The 18,567-nt window shown below is 59.7% G+C and overlaps 1 protein-coding gene across 1 annotated transcript; it reads right to left on the bottom strand.

Moving 5' to 3' along the window:
- Nucleotides 1–227: 227 nt before the first annotated feature.
- On the bottom strand, nucleotides 228–15,865 carry ALDH3B1 (aldehyde dehydrogenase 3 family member B1). The gene is made up of 11 exons (XM_087822043.1): nucleotides 15,747–15,865; nucleotides 15,068–15,218; nucleotides 9,925–10,087; nucleotides 6,456–6,566; nucleotides 6,180–6,300; nucleotides 5,817–5,902; nucleotides 5,334–5,415; nucleotides 4,584–4,970; nucleotides 3,801–3,967; nucleotides 1,907–2,006; nucleotides 228–904 (listed from the first exon to the last, which is right to left on the bottom strand). The coding sequence occupies exons 3-11, from the start codon at nucleotides 10,084–10,086 to the stop codon at nucleotides 714–716; spliced, it is 1,407 nt and encodes a 468-aa protein (XP_087678169.1). The 5' UTR covers nucleotide 10,087; nucleotides 15,068–15,218; nucleotides 15,747–15,865; the 3' UTR covers nucleotides 228–713.
- Nucleotides 15,866–18,567: the final 2,702 nt, after the last annotated feature.

Here is an 18,567-nt window from a genome sequence, read left to right as displayed (position 1 = left end):
GGCTAGGATGAGTCCAGCGTGGGACATGGTGTGGGTGAGGCGCCCAGGACTGGCCATTTGGGGGACAGGAGTGTGTCCGGAGCTCCCGAGAAGCCTGAGCTGAAGGGAAGGGAGATCCTGCTGCAGGCATCCCGGCCTGACCTGGAGGGAGAGGTGGGGAGAGAGAAGAGGGAGGCAGCCTCACCCCACTTAAACCAGGAGACAGGATGTCTGGAGGTTGGAGTCAGCAACTCGTATTTATTAAGCTCCCAAGTTTAATCTCAGAACCATCTGAGGTACTGATTGTTAGTCATCCCCACTGGACAGATAGGGAGCAGCTCAGGACAGGGATGGCCCGGTCACAACAGGTCCCCGATGTGGCCTGGACCAGATGTCAGCCCCCCTTCTGCTGCACCCTCCACAGGAAGGAGGTGGCTCAGAGGTGCCCATGTCCGCCCTCTCCCAGGACACAGTTGGCCAGCGTTGAGGTTTTCAATGCTCCTTCACATTAGCGCATCCTAGTTGGGGGGCAGCTGAGGGAGGAGGCTGAGGGTTAGAAGAGGGAAGCCCAGGAGGGAGGAAGGCAAGCACTGGAAGGTTGGGCTGTGGCCCTGGCAGATCTTTTCCTCTTTGTGCCCTGGACCCTAGGCCATGTCTCCACCAGCCACAGGTAATAGTGGAGGACTTGGACATAACCAGGAGGGACACTTGTTGCCCTGCTACTCGAGGTGAGCTCAGAGCAGGGTACAGCTGCAGCAACGGGTCTCCATGGCCACCAGCATCATCCTCAGGTTGCGTGGCGAGTAGGGTGGGTAGCGAATGGAGTAAATCTTCTCCATCCCTGGGCTGCGCAGCAGGCAGGCGCGGTGATGGGAGAAGGTGTCAAAGGAGAACTTGCCGTGGTAGCTGCCCATGCCACTGGCACCTGTATAGTGGTACAGAACATGGCAGTCAGGCCCTCGGTGGTCAGCTGAGGTGACATCAGACAGATGTGGATTCTGCCAATCACACAGTGCGACCTGGGTGGGCTACCTTACCCCTTCCAAGTCTTGGCCTCCCCATCTATAAACTGCGCTCGCTCATCATGAGAGACTGTGGGTAAAGGGATTAGTCCTGAGCCAGGCACCAGCTCAGTAAACATTGGAGACACCAGCTGCTGTGCCAGGTGTTAGGGTAAGACAGGTAGCCAGTGGTCAAGAATGTGGATTTTGGAATGACTGTCCGGAGTTGGATCTCAGCTCTGAACCAGCTGTGTCACCTTGGGCAGGTGACTTTGCTTTGGTCTCCTCCTCTGTGACATGGGGCGACAGTGGTTCCCAATCCTAGAGTTGTGGGGTATTGGGCACATGTTCACACCCATGGACGCTGTAAGCGCTGTATTGTTATGCATCCTCAGTGTCTAAGCAGGGAGGCAACAAGGATGAGGCAGTTTCTGCACTGAGAAGTCCAGCGGACCCAACCTGGTGGAGTTGGGGGTAATCAGGGAGAGCTTCCTGGAGTAAGGCCCGAGGGATGTGCAGTTGACGAGATGAAGAAGGTGGGTGTAGGGAAGACTTGGTCAAAATTCAGAGAGCCTTGGAGGTGCTTGACCTGTGGCATGTTAGGATGAGGGCAGAGCTCAGTGTAGCTGGGACAGCAGGCAGGGAAGCCGTGAGAGGAGGCTAGAGCAGAACCCCACAGCCAGATCAGGAAGGGCCAGCCTCCAGAAGCTGTGTCAGGGGCCTGGGACTAGGGGCCTGGGAGCCCTGGGAGGTTTTCATTGGGAGTAGAAGGATTGGATTCACTCCCAGACAGACCCCCACATACTTATGTCAGTGCAAAGGCAGGTCTGGAAGGTTCCATCCAGACTGCAGAAGGGAGCAGGATGGAGGTGCTGAGGCGCCATCCATCAAGCAAGGTAAGGACACAGGGCTCTGTTAGCACCTACCCACTCCTCCGAAAGGCAGGCTGGTGAGGATCATGTACATGAAGCCGTCGTTCCCGCAGAAGCTGCCGCTGCTGGTCCGGGCCAGCACCTGCTTGACCACCTGGGAAGAAGCAGCAGTGAGGCTGCATGTCTGGGCAGCAGGTCCCAGGGGCTCTGCCCAGCCCCTTTAGGGTCCCAGGGAGGGTCCAAGGACTCCCCGTGAGCGGAAGGGGATGGTGTGACAGGTGGAGGGAGTTGTGTGGCAGCCTGCCACCAAACTCCCCACTCAGAACACGTTTCCTGAGCACCTGCTCTGGTGTGCAGGGTGCTGGGGACAGATTCAGGCCCCAAGGGGAGTGGAAACCCAGCGTTTGCCTGGGGATATGCAGAGTGCAGGGCAGGTGCCAGGTAGTCAGGGAGGTGTCCCAGGAGAGGGATGTGATGTGCCTGCTGAGTCTTGAGGGGGACAGGAGTCATTCAGGCAGAGACGAAAAAGAGGGCCCCCAAGGCAGAGTGAAGGGCAGGTGGGGAGGCTGAGGGACAAGGAGGCGGGGTTAGGGGGACAGTGTGATGTGTAGCACAGGGAAGTCAGATGTGATCACGTGGTCAGATTGGATTTTAGAACTTGCCTTTGTTTGACTTAGACCTTTTCAATCTATAGGTTTATTTGAAGAATGAGGGGGGAAAGGATTAGTAGACATGAAATTGTGTATTTAGTTACAGTGTGTGGCCCTCAGATGACGCCTGTGTCAGGGCTTGTCTGATGGTGGGCAGAATAGACCCCCCATCATTGGGCTCAGAGGTCAGTTGAGACCAGCAGTGACCACAGAAGGAATCAGTGCTTGGAGAGGAGTAAGGGCGAGTCACCTGGGGGAGACATGTGTCTCAGGTGTCGCTGCATCCTGGGACCAGGGCTGGGCAGTCAGGAAAGCTTGAAAGCCACTATGCCTGGTGACCCCTGTTCCCAAAACCGCATGTTGCACTTTCTAAAGTGAACATAATCCCGATAAACCAGGGCTCCTGGAGGAATGGCTGTGTGTAGGGCTGGGTGGAGAAAATACAATTCGAGCCTGAGGTGTCTTGTAGACCCGGAAAGGAAGGAGATGGAAACAGGATGGGCGGGTCTCAGACACACTAGCTCCAGGTGAGGCTGAGAGACAGTCAACTAACAGGCCAAATGCACTGTGGGACCTTGGCTTGGATCCTGGGGCAGAAAGAAAAACTGGGGAAATCTGAATCAAGTCTGGAGTGTAGCTAACAGGGATGCGCACTGTCTGCTTCTCAGTCCTGATCAGTGTCAGGGCCCTTGACTGGGAACTGAGTGTGGGGTGCATGGTCCCTGGGCCATCTTTGTAACTTCTGTAAATCTTGTTATTCCAAAATAAAAAAGGTTATTTTAAAAAGCACTGTCTAGTCTGAGGGATCTCATGAGAGCTGGTTGAGGAGGGGAGATGTGTGCCGAGCTGCAGATGTTGGCCCTTGAGGCTCCGAGGCTGTCCCCAGGGGCTTGAGCAGAGCAGGGGGCTGGAGGCAAGGAGCCAGGAGTTGGGGAAGGGGACCAGGATTCATTCTTGGCCTGTGTGTGCTGGTCATTTACCGTCCCCATTCTAGCCCCTGTGTGTTCCTTCCATGACCCAGGCACTGGAAGGGGACACTGCAGCCACCAAGCTGAGATGGATGCAGGGCTGACTGGGGGGGGGGGCACTGGACACAGGACAGTGTGGCCTAGATTGCCGGTTGTGGGGGGCTGGCTGCTCCTGTGGGAAAGGGCAGAGACAGAACCAAGATTGCCGCCACCCAGGAAATCCTGTGACTTCTCAGAGGGGCCAGGATCCCCTGCCTCCCACTAGGTGCCTTGGTCCACTGCTGGCACCTGCCCCCACTTCCTTCTATCCCCTGCCCGCCCGAGCCCCACCTGGCTGCTGTTGGAGAAGGCGTACAGGGCCAGGGGCTTCTCCCGATGGTTGATGAAGTCGATGGCCTCGTCCAGGCTCCTCACATTCATGATGGGCAGGATGGGCCCAAAGATCTCCTCCTGCATCACCGGCTCCGTCTCCTGCACGTCCACCAGCACCGTGGGGGCTGCTCGGGCACAGGGGACGGCTCAGCCCCAGGCATGGGGCCTCGGGCAGGGCCCAGGAACCCGGGGCTCCAGGCTCGGGAATGTTCTAGGGAAGAGAGTCTCCCCATAGCCCCTGAGAAGTAACCAGGAACCGGGGTCCAGAGAACCCCCAGCTTGTTCTTACAGTCTCGGGGTGACTGCATCTCAGACCCCTGGAGCCCAAGGTCCCAGGTCCCAGCCTGTTGGAGCAGCAGCGTCACCACTGGGTTGTGTGGCCCAGAGGCTGGGGCTGCTTTGTAAGGACAGCCCAGTGGGTGCTCAGGACAGAAATTGTGGGCTCACAGGACCTGGGATCCCAGCCTTGGTGCAGCAGATGGTGGTATAGAAGCTGGGAACCTGAGCACCTGGGAGCTGTGGGGACCCAGCTCAGAATCCAGGGCTTGGACCAGAGTGGAGTCATGGGGCCACAGGCTCAGGCCACAGTAACGTGGCATTAGTGCCCCAGAATCGTGGCACCAGAGCTGTGGACCCAGCTAGGCTCCACCAGTGGGGCTGTGGGAACCTCAGGGCCCAGCTTGGCCTCCAGCATGGAGGGCCTTAGCCTGGGGGTCCTGTGGTCGGGAGAGCTGGACTCACCAATGTAGCGGTCGCTCTCCTCACTCTGGCCCCCGATGGCCACGCGGCCACAGCCCAGCAGGCCCCGGAGCCGCTGGAAGTGCTTCTCATTGATGATGCGGCCCAGGTCTGGGGAGCTCCTGGGGTCTTCGCCATAGAAGCGGGTGATGGCGCTCTGCAGGGCGGGCACCAGCCGCTCCTGCACCTCGGGGCTGCACAGGATGTAGTCGGGGGCCACGCAGGTCTGGCCAGCGTTGAAGTAGCGGAACAAGGCCACGCGGTTGGCCACGATCTGGGGGTCGCAGTTGTCGTCCACATAGCAGGGGTTCTTGCCCCCCAGCTCCAGTGTGACGGGCGTCAGGTGCTTGGCGGCTGCGGCCATGACAATCTTGCCAACTCGAGGGCTCCCTATGCATGAAAAAAACCCAGAGTCACCTTCATTCACCTGGACCTGGTGGGATGGGGTTGGCCTGGGGACTGGGACCCCTCAGCAGGGTTCACTTCCCGCCCTGTGCCTCCTAGGTGACTAGGTTGAGTCAGGCTCTCCCTTGCCAGTCACAGTACCAGTGGGACCTGCTGCATGTCCCCCTCCCCGCCACACGCTCTCCCTGCTTCAGATCCTTGGCTCACCCTGGAGGCATCTCTTTCATATGCTGCCCCGAACCCCTTGCCACCTCTGGAAGCTCCTCTAGAGCCCTGGGGCTAGGTGAAGGCCTCACCCCTCCCATCCTGCATGCCCCGCTGCCCAGCCACCCGCAGCAGGCTCCTCACCCGTGAAGAAGATGTAGTCGAACTTGTGTTCCAGCAGCTGCCCCGTCTCCTCGGGGCCGCCCAGCACCACGGCAAAGCAGCTCTATAAGGAGGGACAGGCCAAGGGCTCCCCCTGGGACCCCAGCCCAGGAGCTCCGAGGGCAGCCTCCCTGCCTGGGACAGCTCCCTCCATGCCTGGCCTGACTCAGGTCTGCCAGAGCTGGAGGTGGGCTGGGTGGGTGTGAGGTGGGGAGCAGGTCTGGGGCCTGGCAGCGTTGGTGGGAAGGCTGAGGCCATGGTTGGGGGCATAGGGACCCCCAGGAGACAGGTACCCGCAGGAGACAGGCTCCTCGGAGCACTGCTGTGGTTGCCACCCCCCTGTGTTACTAGGAGGGAAACTAAAGCTGAGAAAGGTGGTGACTTGGCCATGGCCGCAGCCCACAGGAGGGAGTGAGGTTGGAAGTTGGTCCCGCCCAGCCCGCGGGGGCCTCTGCCTCTGCTCACCTGGTCCAGGTATCGGGGCAGCACCTCGGCCAGGACCTTCTCCGTGTTCTTGCTGATCTCTGAGGGCTTCAACACCACGCAGTTCCCTGCAGGGCAGGGCAGAGAGGGCCAGAGCTGGGAGAGGGGAGCCATGCCATGTCTCCATTCACTCCTCACACCTGCGGGACAGGTGTCGGCCTCTCTTCTCTCCACCTTCAGGTGAAGAATCCGGCTGAGAGGTGACATGAAGGGCCCAGGGCCACACAGTGTGGTGATGGTGAGCCAGATGCCAGCGAGACTCTCTTAGCCACCTGGTGCCACCCACTCCTCCCTGGCTCTGTGGGCTCCATGAGGCCGGGTGGAAGGTGGAGGCTCGGCTCTCACCTGCAGCCAGGGCACCCACCAGAGGCACCAGGGTCAGGTTCAGGGGGTAGTTCCAGGGGGCGATGATGAGCACTAGACCCAAGGGCTCCTTCCGGATGAAGGCGGAGTCCAGCTGCGTGGCCTGCAGGGGGCCCAGCGCGGTGGTGAGTGGGGTGGTGAGTGGTGGGGGCTGAGACCCCAGCCCCTCAGCGCCACCCTCCACCCCAGAGGCTGCCCGGCAGGAGCCCCGCCCCCCAGGCCCTCGTGCCTGCCCCTCCCCCTCCCCAGGCTGCTCACCAGGTTCTTGGGCACTCGCTCATCCTTCATCCAGGCCCGCAGGTTCCTGAGGGCCAAGTTTATCTCCCCCTGGCTGATGCTGATCTCGGACACCTCTGACTCAAAGGCCGACTGCGGGGAGGGGCAGGGCAGGGGCCCAGGGCTGGGGTCAGCAGGTGGCCAGAGCCCCAGGGAGGGCACAGCCACTAGGCAAGGCCTGCTCTTATTTGCTCATTCAGTCATCCTCTCATGTTCGATGAGAGCTTATGGTGCGCAGTTGCTGTTCTTGAGCCAAGGATGCAGCAGTGGCCGAAACAGACAGAAAACCTGCCCTGTGGAGCTGCCATTGCAGGGGACAGTCAACGTGATAATGACAACACTGACTGTAACATTAGCATGAGACAGTGCAATGGATAGAGACTGCTGGAGTATGTGTGTGAGTGAGCAAGCGTGTGTGTGCATGCGAGGGCACGAGTGGTGTGTGTAAGAGTGAGTGTGTGAATGTGCAAGTGTATGTATGTGTTCGCTCTCTTTTATACAAGATGGTCAGTGCCAGGCTCTGGGATAAGGTTACATTTGTGCAGTGAAGAAAGGGGGGGAGGGAGCCCATGAATATACGGAGGCAGAATATTCTAGGCAGTGGTCCCAGCACATGCAAAGGCCCTGAGGTGGGCACAGGGCCTGCTATGTCCCTGATTAGCCAGGAGCAGAGTGGGCAAGGTGATGGGGCCACACAGCCGGGGTGAGGACTGTCAAGCAGAGTAGGCACAGGATTGAGCTTAAATTTTAACAGGATTGTTTGTGTCCCACTGTGGCCTGCTGTGTAGATATCAGTCTTCAGGGGACACTGGGGACAGGCATCCTGGGATAAATGCCATCAGTTCCCACAGCCTAGGAGCCAGGCATCACTGTCGGATTTCCAGGGCAGGAGGGAGGAGGGAAATCGGTAGGGACATTGTCCTGATCTTGGTCTCCACATGCCTGTCCCACCCCCTCCAGGAAGGTAAGAGACCCAGGCAGCATGAGGCCCATGGTTGGGGACACCAGAGCCACGTTGTCCTGATGCCTGAGACCTGGTCATCACAGCATAAGCCCTCCCCCACTAGAGGGCAGGGCAATGGTCCAAGGGTGCTGGGACAGTTTGAGCGTGAACTGAAGCCAGAGACTGGGATGCCCTGCTCAAGGTCACTCAGCAAGCCATTGGCAAGGCCAGGGCCAGAGCTGAACCCTGAGAGAAAGGGTGCTGGGACCTTGGGGGAGGGAGCCACACCCACCAGCGCTCCCAGGAGCTTCGAGCGGTTGGAGCCTGCTTTCCCTCCCCCTGTGTGCTCAGCCCGTGCTCCTGCCCAGCAAGCTGTGGCCTGACCACTGCACCTGGTGAGTCACCTATGGCCCTAGTGAGGTTTGGGCTGGTTTAAGGACAGTCTGGACCCACCTGAAAGCCGTAATTTTGGAAGAATGGGCTGTTTTGAGCTAGGGCTGTGTGTTCTCTCTGAGCTGCCTCTGGGGGTGACTGAGTGTGGCCACCCCACCTGAAAGGCCCGTTGGGGTTAAATGAAAGGATTCATGCAGACAGAGCAGGGCAGGTGCCACATGCTGGGAGGACTGGGGACGAGTTTGCAAAACCAGAAGGAGGGACTGGATAGATTTTCTGGGCCACTGCTCCTTTTGTGGGGCTGGGTTCCTGGCACCTTGAGGAGCTGGGATGGGAGGTGGAATGAAACCTGAGCCTGAAGGAGAAAAGGGACCAGACACAGTTGGCTCAGGTCTCCCGTGGAAGGGCAGCTGGGCCAGCAGGTGAATGATGGCAGAGGCTCAGTGGGGGTGCCACTCCCCACGGGGAAGCAAAGCCAGCCCCTCGAACTGGGGAGAGCAAAGGAGAATGGTCGGAAGCTCTGGTTTCATAAATGGGACAACAGATAATTCCAGAAAGGGCTGATGGGAGGGCTTGGGTGTCACCTGGCTCCGACAGTGGTAGAGAAGGTATGGGGACACTGAGAAAGGGAGCAGGTGTTACCAGGAGGCCATATCCTCAGGACAAATCTTCACCAGCCTTTGCTACCCTGTGGAATGGGGGCACCTCATCCACGACTCCAGGTGCTATGAGGCACTAGTGTTGAAGTTTGTGACTGTTCCAGGGACAGGGCAGGCATTTGGCTGGGAGCCTTTGGATAGGGCGGGTCCCAGGGAGCCGGGGAGGCTGCTGAGGGACCCCTGACCCTGAGTGGAGACGCTGACCCACTGGAAAAGTGGGGGAAGGGAGGGGCAGCTTGTGGCTGGCTGACCCTGGAGGGGCTGACCCGCAGGCCCAGCGCAGCAAGGGGTGGACCCCAGGCGTCAATGTAGAGTCCCGTGTGTGGGCTCAGGAGGCCCTAGGCCCTTCCCAGGACACGCTCAGGGCTCAGGGCTAAGATAAGCTCAGTACTCAACACAAGCCAACATGGGACTGTTCCTGTCCCCTGGGAACAGGAGGTGACCACAAAGGCTGGCCAGCAGCCGACATGCACTGTGGGCCCCTCCCAGTTGTTAAGTATCAAAATAGCACCTCGCCAGTGAACAAAGAGTCCCAGGCCTGGCCCCCGAGGCTCCAGGTGGAGAGGGGTGGATGGGACAAAAGGAAGGGTCTGGACACTGTGGCTTTGCATAGGAGACATTTTTCCAGAGGACCTGCTGGACAGCGTCCAGGGGCAGCCAGCAGGAGGGTCCTGTCAGCTGAGGAGGTGGGGGGCTGCTACGGGAAAGTGCGTTTCTGGGAGTCCTGCCACGGCTGCTGCTGGAATTGGGAGGGGCTGAGCCCCCGGCTTCCAGGGTTTGCACAGAGGCCGTGATGTCCACTGTACCAAGGGAAGTGAAGTCCCTCAGCCTGTGAAGTCCTGCATAGTGTGGCCTGCCTCTCTGTACCTCGTCTTTTGTATATCTCTCCTCCCATTCCAGCCATGCTGGCCTCCTTGCTGCTCCTCAAGCATAAACACAGCAAGCACCTCCTGCCCCAGGGCCTTTGCACATGCTGTGCCTGCTGCTGTTTCCCCCAGTATCCATGTGGACCCTTCCCCCTCCTCCTTTATATCTCTGCTTAGATGCCACCGTCTCAGAGAAACCTTCCCTGATCCCCAATACAAAGCAGCGCCCTGATCCTGGCCGTCTATCGCTCCTTTCACACCAGGAGTCTCTCCATTGCACTTACTACCATCAACATGCAATGTGATTACTTATTTACTATCATGTTTTTTCAGAAGGCCAGCTTGCTGGGCACAGGGACTTTGTTTTATTTTCTGTTGCATCCCCAGATCCCAGAACAGTACCTGGTACACAGTAGGTGCTCAATAAATGGTTGAGTAAAGGAAGAAATGAATGAATGGAGAAGAGTGGGTTATGGCACAGGGCAGGGACTGGACTTGGACAGGCTTTAGGTTTCATTTCATGGCGGATGCAGCTGTCCCCATGCCCAGCCCAGCCTCCCCACCCCTGCCCACCTCCCGCCACTCTTCACCTTGTGCAGGTCCTGCGCCAGCGCCTCTTGCAGAAGCTGCTTGTTGTCCTGCAGGAAGCGGCCCAGGCCCCTGAGCTGGGCGGCCCGGAACTCCGCAGGCCGCGTCCGCCCCGAGCTGAAGGCCTCCCGCAGCCGCTGCAGCGTGTCCTCGAAGGGGTCCATCCTGCGGGGGGAGTGGGAGCGTGGGCTGGGGCTCCCCACCTTCTGGACACCCCGTCACTCCTGCCTGCACCCATGTGAGCTCACAGACACCCTCGCTGGGACTCACGTGTAACCCCAGAGGGCCAGGGCTAGCCATGTTTACACATACACAAACACGTACACACACACACACACACATCGCACACACACCAACACACCCACAGACAACTCCCCTTGGCTAGTGGCAGGCGAGCCCAGGACCCTGAAGACTGGTGTGGGCTCGGGGACAGCTAGTCCACAGCCCCTAAGGGTGGCCAGGCAGCTGGGGACCAAAGAGAAATTAGCCGAGCCATGGCCCCACCCCTTTCTGGTGCCCCTCCTGGAGACAGGGCGGCCTCACCTGCCAAGCCTTCAGTAACTAGGAGGAGTTTGATAAGGAGAGGGACAGTCCACCAACCGCCACCATGGCCACCACTTGAGGACATTCCAGACACAGAATGCTTTGTCCCCACACCCTGCCCCCAGCCGGGAGGCCAGGCAGGCTGGCGTGGCGCAGAGGGCTGGGTAACAGAGAGCAGTGGCCTCCTCTCCCCATTCCCCAGCTCCCCAACATGACAGGGCCCTGCTGCCCACCCCAGCCTCGGCCGGCACTGTGTGGGAGGAGCGGGGAACAGTGGGGACAAGGGGTTAAGGGGCAGTTGTGCCTCCATGCTGCCATCAGCCGGGGCTGACAAGTGGGGTGGGGGCCCCACATCCCCCAGGCCCCCACCTGTTTACTTGAAACTCAACAGAGGCATGCTTTGACGCATCCACTCTGTCGCCTGGAGCCAAGGACCTGTGGGAACCCTTTCCTCCTGCCCTTTCTGACTTCCTTCTTTTCAGGTCTCAACTTACCTGCTGCCTCCTTCAGGCAGCTCACCCTGGTTACTCCCTCACACATACTCCCACAGTGGCCCCTTGGCTCTGCTCCCACTGCAATGGGTGACACTGTAATAAATACCTGGCTTCATCATACCCATCTCCCTGGATCTTCTCCTCGCCCCCCCCACTCACTCCCCCCACTGGACTGGGAGGCAGACTCCTCGTGGTCTACTTAACTCAGCACTGGGGTCCTAGCACCCCACTCTCCTCCTCTGTTAGGGGTAGTGGTAGCACCCACCAGCTGACCCAGTGTTTATCAGGGTGAGTCCAGGCTGGCATCAGTGCCTCCAAGGTTGCTAGCCACTGTCACCGTGGTCATCAGTTTTCTGGAAGGCTCCATGGCCCTGAGGGCCCAGCCTGCTTCAGCCAACAGGATGGCCTGGCCCAACCGGTCTCTGCTGAGAGCCTGGCTGGAGCCCTCTCTGTCCCCTGGGTGTGACGGGGCCAAGCTGACCCCACACGCCCCCTGTTCTGGTCAGGAAAAGCTGGGCAGTTCCCCCGGGCACCATGACCCTTAGAGAGGGTAGCAGTGCGACAGAGGGGGGGACCTTCTTAGAGCCCCTCTCGGCCCCAGGCTCGACCCTTTTCCTGGGAGAAGAACACCCTGGCTGGTGCTGAGACCCAAGAGCAAGAGCCCTGCCGGCCTCTGGACCCGCCACCTGGGCTTGTGCCCTGCCTCTTAATGGCCTGACCTTGGGCAAGTCACTCACCCTCTCTCTGCCTGTTTCCTCGCCTGTAAGGCAGGGAGGATCCTGCACTTGCTGTCGCCCAGAGGACTGAAGGACCACAAAGCCACATAAAGCATTCACACAGGTGCGCACGGTGCTCAGTGAAGCCGCTGGGTGTTCTCACTCGGAGCCCCTCCCCCAGCCCTCTGTCCAGCGCGCTCTCGGCCTTCTGATGGGTGCTGAGGGCACAGCACCCCACCCTTGCCTGCCTCCCAGGGTTGTCTGCACTTTCCTTGGTCTTTGCAGAACCTACAACAATGTAAGGCACTGCGGAGCAAGGGGGGCAGTGGGAGCTCTGTGGGGTGCAGGTCTACATGGAAACTTCCAGCAGCCTCTCCTGGCAACACTGCAGCAAACTCACCCAATATTGTCCCCTGCTTGTTGGTCACTGTGGGGAGAGGAGGGGGCAAGAGCTGCCCGCTGAGGAACGTAGAGCTAGGCCCAACCCAGGCAAACGGAGAGGCCAAGGCCACCTTCCACTAGGGGCCTGGGGTACCCTGGGCCTGCAATCTTGCAAAGGACCCACAAATTAGGGGGTTCCTGCATCATGCAGGGCTGGGGCTCCCTGAGTCCTCCCACCCCCCACCCCGGGTGTGTCTGAGCTGCCTAAGTTCCTAAGACAGTCAAGTTCCATTGCCCCCACCGGGGTGACTCACTGGACCACCAGGACAGTGGGGGGGGGGGGGCATGAAGACCATGGCAAAGGAGCAAGGGGCCTGCCCAGGCCACCCGGCTTCTTCACCCTGAAAATCCAGAATCTGGAGGAAGAGAGGGCTGCCCGCCCCACGCCCCACCACCCGCCCCGCACAGGCGAGCAGAGGCCACCTCTGGGCCTCCTGAACTGCGACCCGGGGCCGGCGGGCAGTGGGGTGTGGCACCCAGCGAGGGTGGGAAAGTGTGTTGTTTGTGCCCTGCTCCCTTGGCCTCTGCCTCCTCACTGTTCCTGACGGTCCCCACTCTGCTCCGCTTCTTGCCTCACCTGGCCGAGCCACTGAGGTCCCAGGGCTGGCAGGCCAGAGGTCTGGGGACACGGACCCCCACAGCGGACCGAGGTGGTCCCGGCTACAACCACTGGCTCGGCCGGTTCTTTTCAGGACCTGCTGCTTCTGTAGGTGAGCGGGGTGGGCCAGGAGTTGCTAAGTCATTTGATGGTGTCAAGGGACAGGCCTGTATCCTTGGCCTGGGACCTGGGGAGGGCCAAGCAGGTCCCCTCAAGGCCATAAGCCTGGGGGTTCCTCTATTAAGAGCAACCAGGTGCTCGCTGTGCCAGGCCCTGAGCCAGTGTGGGTACAGCTGGAGCCCGGTGTCCCTGAAGGAAGCTGAGGCCCAGAAAGGTCACATGGACTTGAGGAGGGGCACGGATGGCTGGGCTCTCAGGCCTGCTGGCCCCAAGGCACCATCAAGAATCTACTTCCGAGCCCACCCCCAACCTCTGCGCAGTCCCTCGTCTTCCTGCCTTGGTTTCCTCACCAGAGGCTTTCTGAGAGCACCTTCCGCGTATGATGTGTCAGGGGCCCAGGGACCTGGGCTTGAGCGCTAGCAGCTCCATTTATCAGCTCGGAGGCCTTGGGCAGGTGGCGCAGCCTCTCTGTGGCTCACTTTCCCCATCTGTGAAATGGGCGTGGCACCTGTCGCTGCCCTGGGTGGTGCTGGGAGACTGTGGACCACACTCTGCCAGGCCGGGCTGTGAATGCTCAGTGATGATGTCTCCAAGGGACTGTATTCAGATTGTGAAAGACGCAGGGGGTTCCGGGGAGGAGACATTGGGGAGCCCGAGGAGAACTGAACCCAGTGAACACCAGGGAGGCAAGGACTTCAACCTGTGACCCGGGTCGGGGCAGGGATCTTTCCCAGGAGCTGGGAAAGATGACAGAGGTAAGCGTGGTGGCCTGAGGGCCTGGGGACACCCCTCAGCTGACAGAAGTGGAGGCCACAGGGCCACCTGAAAGGTCCCCATACTCTAGTGTGTCCAATCTGATCTCCGCCCTGGACCCTTAACCTGGATTTCTACAAGGTCCCCAGAAGCTCTGGCAGCTGCCCCATCCCTGAGGGCCGTGGGGAGCTGGGGACCAACCCCAGCCCCACCCCACAGAGAGGCCTGCCTCGGCTCCCTTGCCCGCAAAGCCTCTGGATGATCAGTTCCTCCTCAAGGCAGGGCAGCCTCGCTGCTCCCTCCCCCCTGGAGCCTGGCGGAGTCTGCTCCGAGAACGCGACCCCCTCCGGATTCCTCCCTGCAGGCCCTGGCCCGGCTCCAGGCTCTTGCAGCGCCCAGGAAACGTGTGTTGCTAAATGGATGCTTGACTCCACCCCCCCCCCCCAAGATGAGCTGTTCTTCCTCCTGGGGCCACCAGGTCTAGAGTTGGGGCCCTGGGCTCCCTTACAGGGTGTGTAACCCCAGTGAGAGGAAGGCTGGCGGCCCAGCTCAGACAGAACGACGGTGCCGACGGTGCCGCTGGCTGCCTGGCTCAGGGGCTCCCGGGCCTCTCCTCGGTCTCCCTCTCCCGCTCCTTGGGTCTCATCAAAGGGAAGTCCCTCCTTTCCCTTTCTCCCCAAGCAGGCAGGGGAGCTCTGAGGACAAAGCCAGTCTGTGTATGTGGCCAGAGTGGCCCTGCCTGCCTGGACAGCCCGCAGCCCCGGGTCCTGAGCCAGCCCGCCAGCCAGGTCCCCAGCTCTGACCGCGCGCTGCTGTCCCCCAGCCTCCCCAGGATGCCGTACCTGAGACTCTGCCAGGCTGCCCTTCCTTCTGGTGTCCGGCTCCACTAGCCAGCGCCCTGCCCTGTGTTATGAAATGTCCAGGGCTGGGCCGGCCCCTGGGGCGGGGCTGCCTGGCCTGGTGCCTGGGCTGAGATTCCCCACCACCTCCCTCAGCGAGCCGGAGACACTGTTCAGTGCTGTGACCCCCGCTGGACCTCCGAGCTACACCCAGCCCAACAGAGGTTGCCTCCCCTGAGTCCCCTCAGAGACTCTCATGGGCCCTCCGCCAGCCCCAGGCACGCTGGTTGAGAACAGACCCCTGCCAGTCTCCAGGCAGGCAGTCCCCTCCCAGGCTGGGACCGTCCCGCCGCGGGGGCCCCCAGCCATCCGGGCCTGTCCTACCTAACTCCTGAGCGCTGCCCGGAGCCCCGTCACCTGCCACTGCTTCACTTGGTTCCCTTAATGAACCGGGATGTGCTGGCGGAGCTGCCCGCCTCTTGCTTCGGTCTCTCGGCCCCAGGGGGCTCTGGGCTAGGGGTCCAGCCCGAGAAGGAGGAAAGACCAAGGCGGTGGCCCTGGGAATGATGGGGTGCAGTGGGGCCCAGGGGCCTGGAATAGCAGGAGAACCCTGCCCTCCACCCCCCTGCCCCCCGGTTCACCTGAGTCTCAGTTTCCCTTCCGCAGAATGAAGAGGGCAGGTCCAGAGATGGCTGGAGTCAGGAGCACGATCTCGGGCCCAGGCCCTTGGGTGTCCGTGTCAATCAGCACCACCTCGTCTGGCACCTACTCCCGAAGCCTGTCCCCGGCATCCTGACATTTACAATGAGGAAATGGAGTCCCAGAGAGGGGACAGGGGCCCACACTGGAAGCTTGTTTCTATGAGCAGGGGCTCGTTCATTCCCAGCCGTCCCCTCCCAACTCCCTGGGAAGGGCACCGCCCTCCGCCCTCTAGGGCAGCTGTCACGATTATATGTATCACCATGGTGGCTCCTGGGCTCTCGCTCCTCAGGTGCCTGAGCGATGCCAGGGGGACCTGTCCTTTGCCTCCCTGGCCCCCACCCCGTCACACCTGTTGGAGGAGCCAACACAAAGCGGGGAGATTCCCGAGCAGCTGCTGGTGTCAGACAGGAGATGATTAGGTTACAGGTGTGGGGGCAGGAGCATCCTTTGTGCCATCACCTGGTGCCTGCTACCATTGGCCCTCTGCCACTGTCCCCATTGCCCCTTTGCCTTGGTGCCCCCGGGTCTGCCTGGGATCCTGGCCTGGGACCTGCGGGCCGCCCAGGGCCCTGGGAGAGGCTCCTCACCACCCCCACCCTCTCCGCTCCCCCTGCCTACCTGGGAGGGCAGGAGAGGCCTCCTGGCCCACACCTGCTCTGGTGGCCCCTGGAGGCTTCAGCCACTTGGGACAGGGGTTAGGGGCTGCAGAGGCCCTGATCCTCAGTGTGGGATGCAGCCCCCAGCCGCTGCCTGTCACGTGGCTCAGCATGTGACAGCCCAGTCCTGCTGTCTGGAGCTGAGCCAGGCAGAGGCAGAGGCAGAGCTGGTTCCAGATGGGGCTGGGCTAGAGTTGAGCCTGGCAGCCCTAGGCCAGGAAATAAGCCCAGAGAGAGACAGCCACTGGTCTAAGGCCACACAGTGAATCAGGGACCCAGCTGGGGAGGTACTGGTGAGTGGGAGGGGTGCTACAGGATCTGAAGGGCCCCTTCCTGGCCAGGGATTCCCCCTGCTGGGGCTACTCTTGAACTTGTCAGGAATTCAAGAACCTCCTGAAAGGTCCCCGAAGAGACTCGACCTCCTGGCACAGGGGTCCTAACTGGGTCCGGCGGGCACTGTTTCTTGGGGAGGAATAGGGGCCAGTCCTTTCCCCTCTCTGGGTTGGATACCTCTGTCACAGATGAGACAATAGGCTCAGAGAGATGCGGTGACCAGGCCAGGGCCACACAGTCAGAGGGACTGGTGAGGATTCTAGCCCAGCCAGATGAGATGTCCTGTCCCTTGTTTAGGAGCTGGGGGGTGGGGAGGTCACCCCTCTTCCTGAGAGCCTCCAGTCTCAGCTGAAAGCAGCAGCCACCGTTTCCTGGACACCTGGGTGCCAGGCGCTGGGCAGGGTCCAGCTTGGGGTCTCCCCACAGCCTGTGATGACAATAGTCCCCACAGCATTTAGTTTTAAAAAGTGGTGAAGATCTGCTCCGGTGCAGGAAAGTGGTGTCAGTGAGTGCGAAGCGGGCCCAGCATGTGCCTACTGGGGACGTGATGCAGGGTGACACGCGTTGGCTTCTCCACATCCCAGGAGCTGTTGTTTCAGGGTGTTTGAATTGGGAGCAACACTGGTCTCTCCTGTTTGCTTTCCTGTTTGCTTTTTTCTTATTTCACAATGAGAACAAAAAATAAAATCTATTATAGAGAAAATCATTTGAAAACAGTGAGGGAGGTGCGGCTGTTCATTCCTGGGGGTGTGACCGTGAGTGTTATCTGGTCCCCCAATGCCAGCTCACAGGCAGTCCCGGGCTGGGGGGTGAAAGGGAGGAAAGCAGTGTCCTTAGCCTCCAGAGAGTCAGGGTCACCCAGGGGCCTGGTCTGTGGGTACTGGATCCTGAAGGAGCCAAACCACACCCACAGGCCTCCAGGAAGAAATCCCGTGGCTTCACCCCCATCTTCCAGCAGTGCCTCCCAGTGCCTCCCAGTGCCTCCCAGTGGCTGATCCAGTCAGGGAGCCTGTTGCTCAGGTAACTGAAAGCTCTTATCTCAGGAGCAGTTTGCCAGTCCCATTCAAACGCCTTGTCTGGACTGCTCTGGTCATGTTTTTTCTTGCTAATGGACAGAGATTCTGAGCATCAGCAGGTTTTAGAGCCTTGGGTTGGAAGCACCTGCCTCTCAAACTCACCTGGTGTCACTGAACAGAACACTAGGAAGACCGAAATGACAAGTTAGTTCTTGATCCTTGGAACATCATGCTTGTATTCCTTGTGTCGGTCCCTTTAAAAAACTGGATTTTTTTGACATTTAGATTGTGTGCGAATTGATTTTAATAAAGCATTTAAAACTAAACATTACTAACAGAGCACAGGAGTCCACGTGTAACAAGGACTTTGAGTTAAATAATTCTGGCACCATCACTGTAATCTCTTTTTCAGGCATGGACAGTGACCTTGGAGAGAGAAACACGAATGCTATGGAAAGTCAGCCCATAAGAAGTAGCTACTATCAGCTGGGCAAGCACCTCCCCATCAGCTGGTGGGGAGGGTGTGGGAGGCATTTGGACACACTGGCACTGGTGGGCCTTCTGTGGGGCAGACCAGCCTCCTTCCCTCCTGCCTTCTCTTTGTTTTCTAGCTGTTTCTTAAAACACTCTGGTTGATTTCATCTTGGGGGTCCCTTCTGGTGGGAGATATAAAACCAATGAGTTCAACAAGCCTTGTCCGTCCCCACTTTGAGCAGATAAGTCCACCCTGGAGAACTTTACCCTTCCTTGGACAACAGACACCCACTCAGGGTGACACACACCTGGCCAACTCGAAATGCACACACTGGGCCTGCGAATTTCTCTTCCTGCCTCGGCCAGCAGTGCGGGCTCCCACCCCGCCATGCAGTCAGCTCTCCGGTGCAGCTTCAAGAGGCAGCACCTGGGAGCTTCCTGACCCCTTCCCAGGCCACCGTCTCCCCTCTCGCCCTCTGTAGGACTTTTGTGGGCCTGCCCTCTGTCCAATGTGGTGACATCTAAAAGCCTCACCTGTCCCATCTCCCTCCACAAGAGCCACCCGCCAGGTCTGCTCTGCCTCCTGCCTGCCAGCCTGTCCCCCTCCATCCTGTCCTCAGTCCACAGAAGCGCTCTTCTGCTATTCCTGTGTTGCAGGTGTGCTGTGTGGCCAACAGTCGAGGTGAGCAGCTCCCCACACTAAAGCCCAGAGAAGACCAGACACCCGGCTGGGAGGACGCCCTGGAAACCCTGTTTCATGGTGAGAGGGCCCCTCTCCAACCTGTTCCTCCCTGCTCGTCCTGGATTCTCTGTTGGAGGAGCCAGGAGACGTGGCTGCCCATCCAATGCACTTCCTGAATTACTTCTTTCCTTAGTGGCCTCAAGCAGAGAAGTGGGCAGAGAGGGAAGAGGTGATTTTTGTAAGTGGTGAAAGATAGAAGTCCAGTTTCATTTGTCTGC

Source organism: Miniopterus natalensis, chromosome 11 (genome assembly GCF_054644295.1).
Source record: "Miniopterus natalensis isolate mMinNat1 chromosome 11, mMinNat1.hap1, whole genome shotgun sequence".
NCBI classification, from domain to species: domain Eukaryota; kingdom Metazoa; phylum Chordata; class Mammalia; order Chiroptera; family Miniopteridae; genus Miniopterus; species Miniopterus natalensis.
This window is presented reverse-complemented; position numbering and strand designations above follow the sequence as displayed.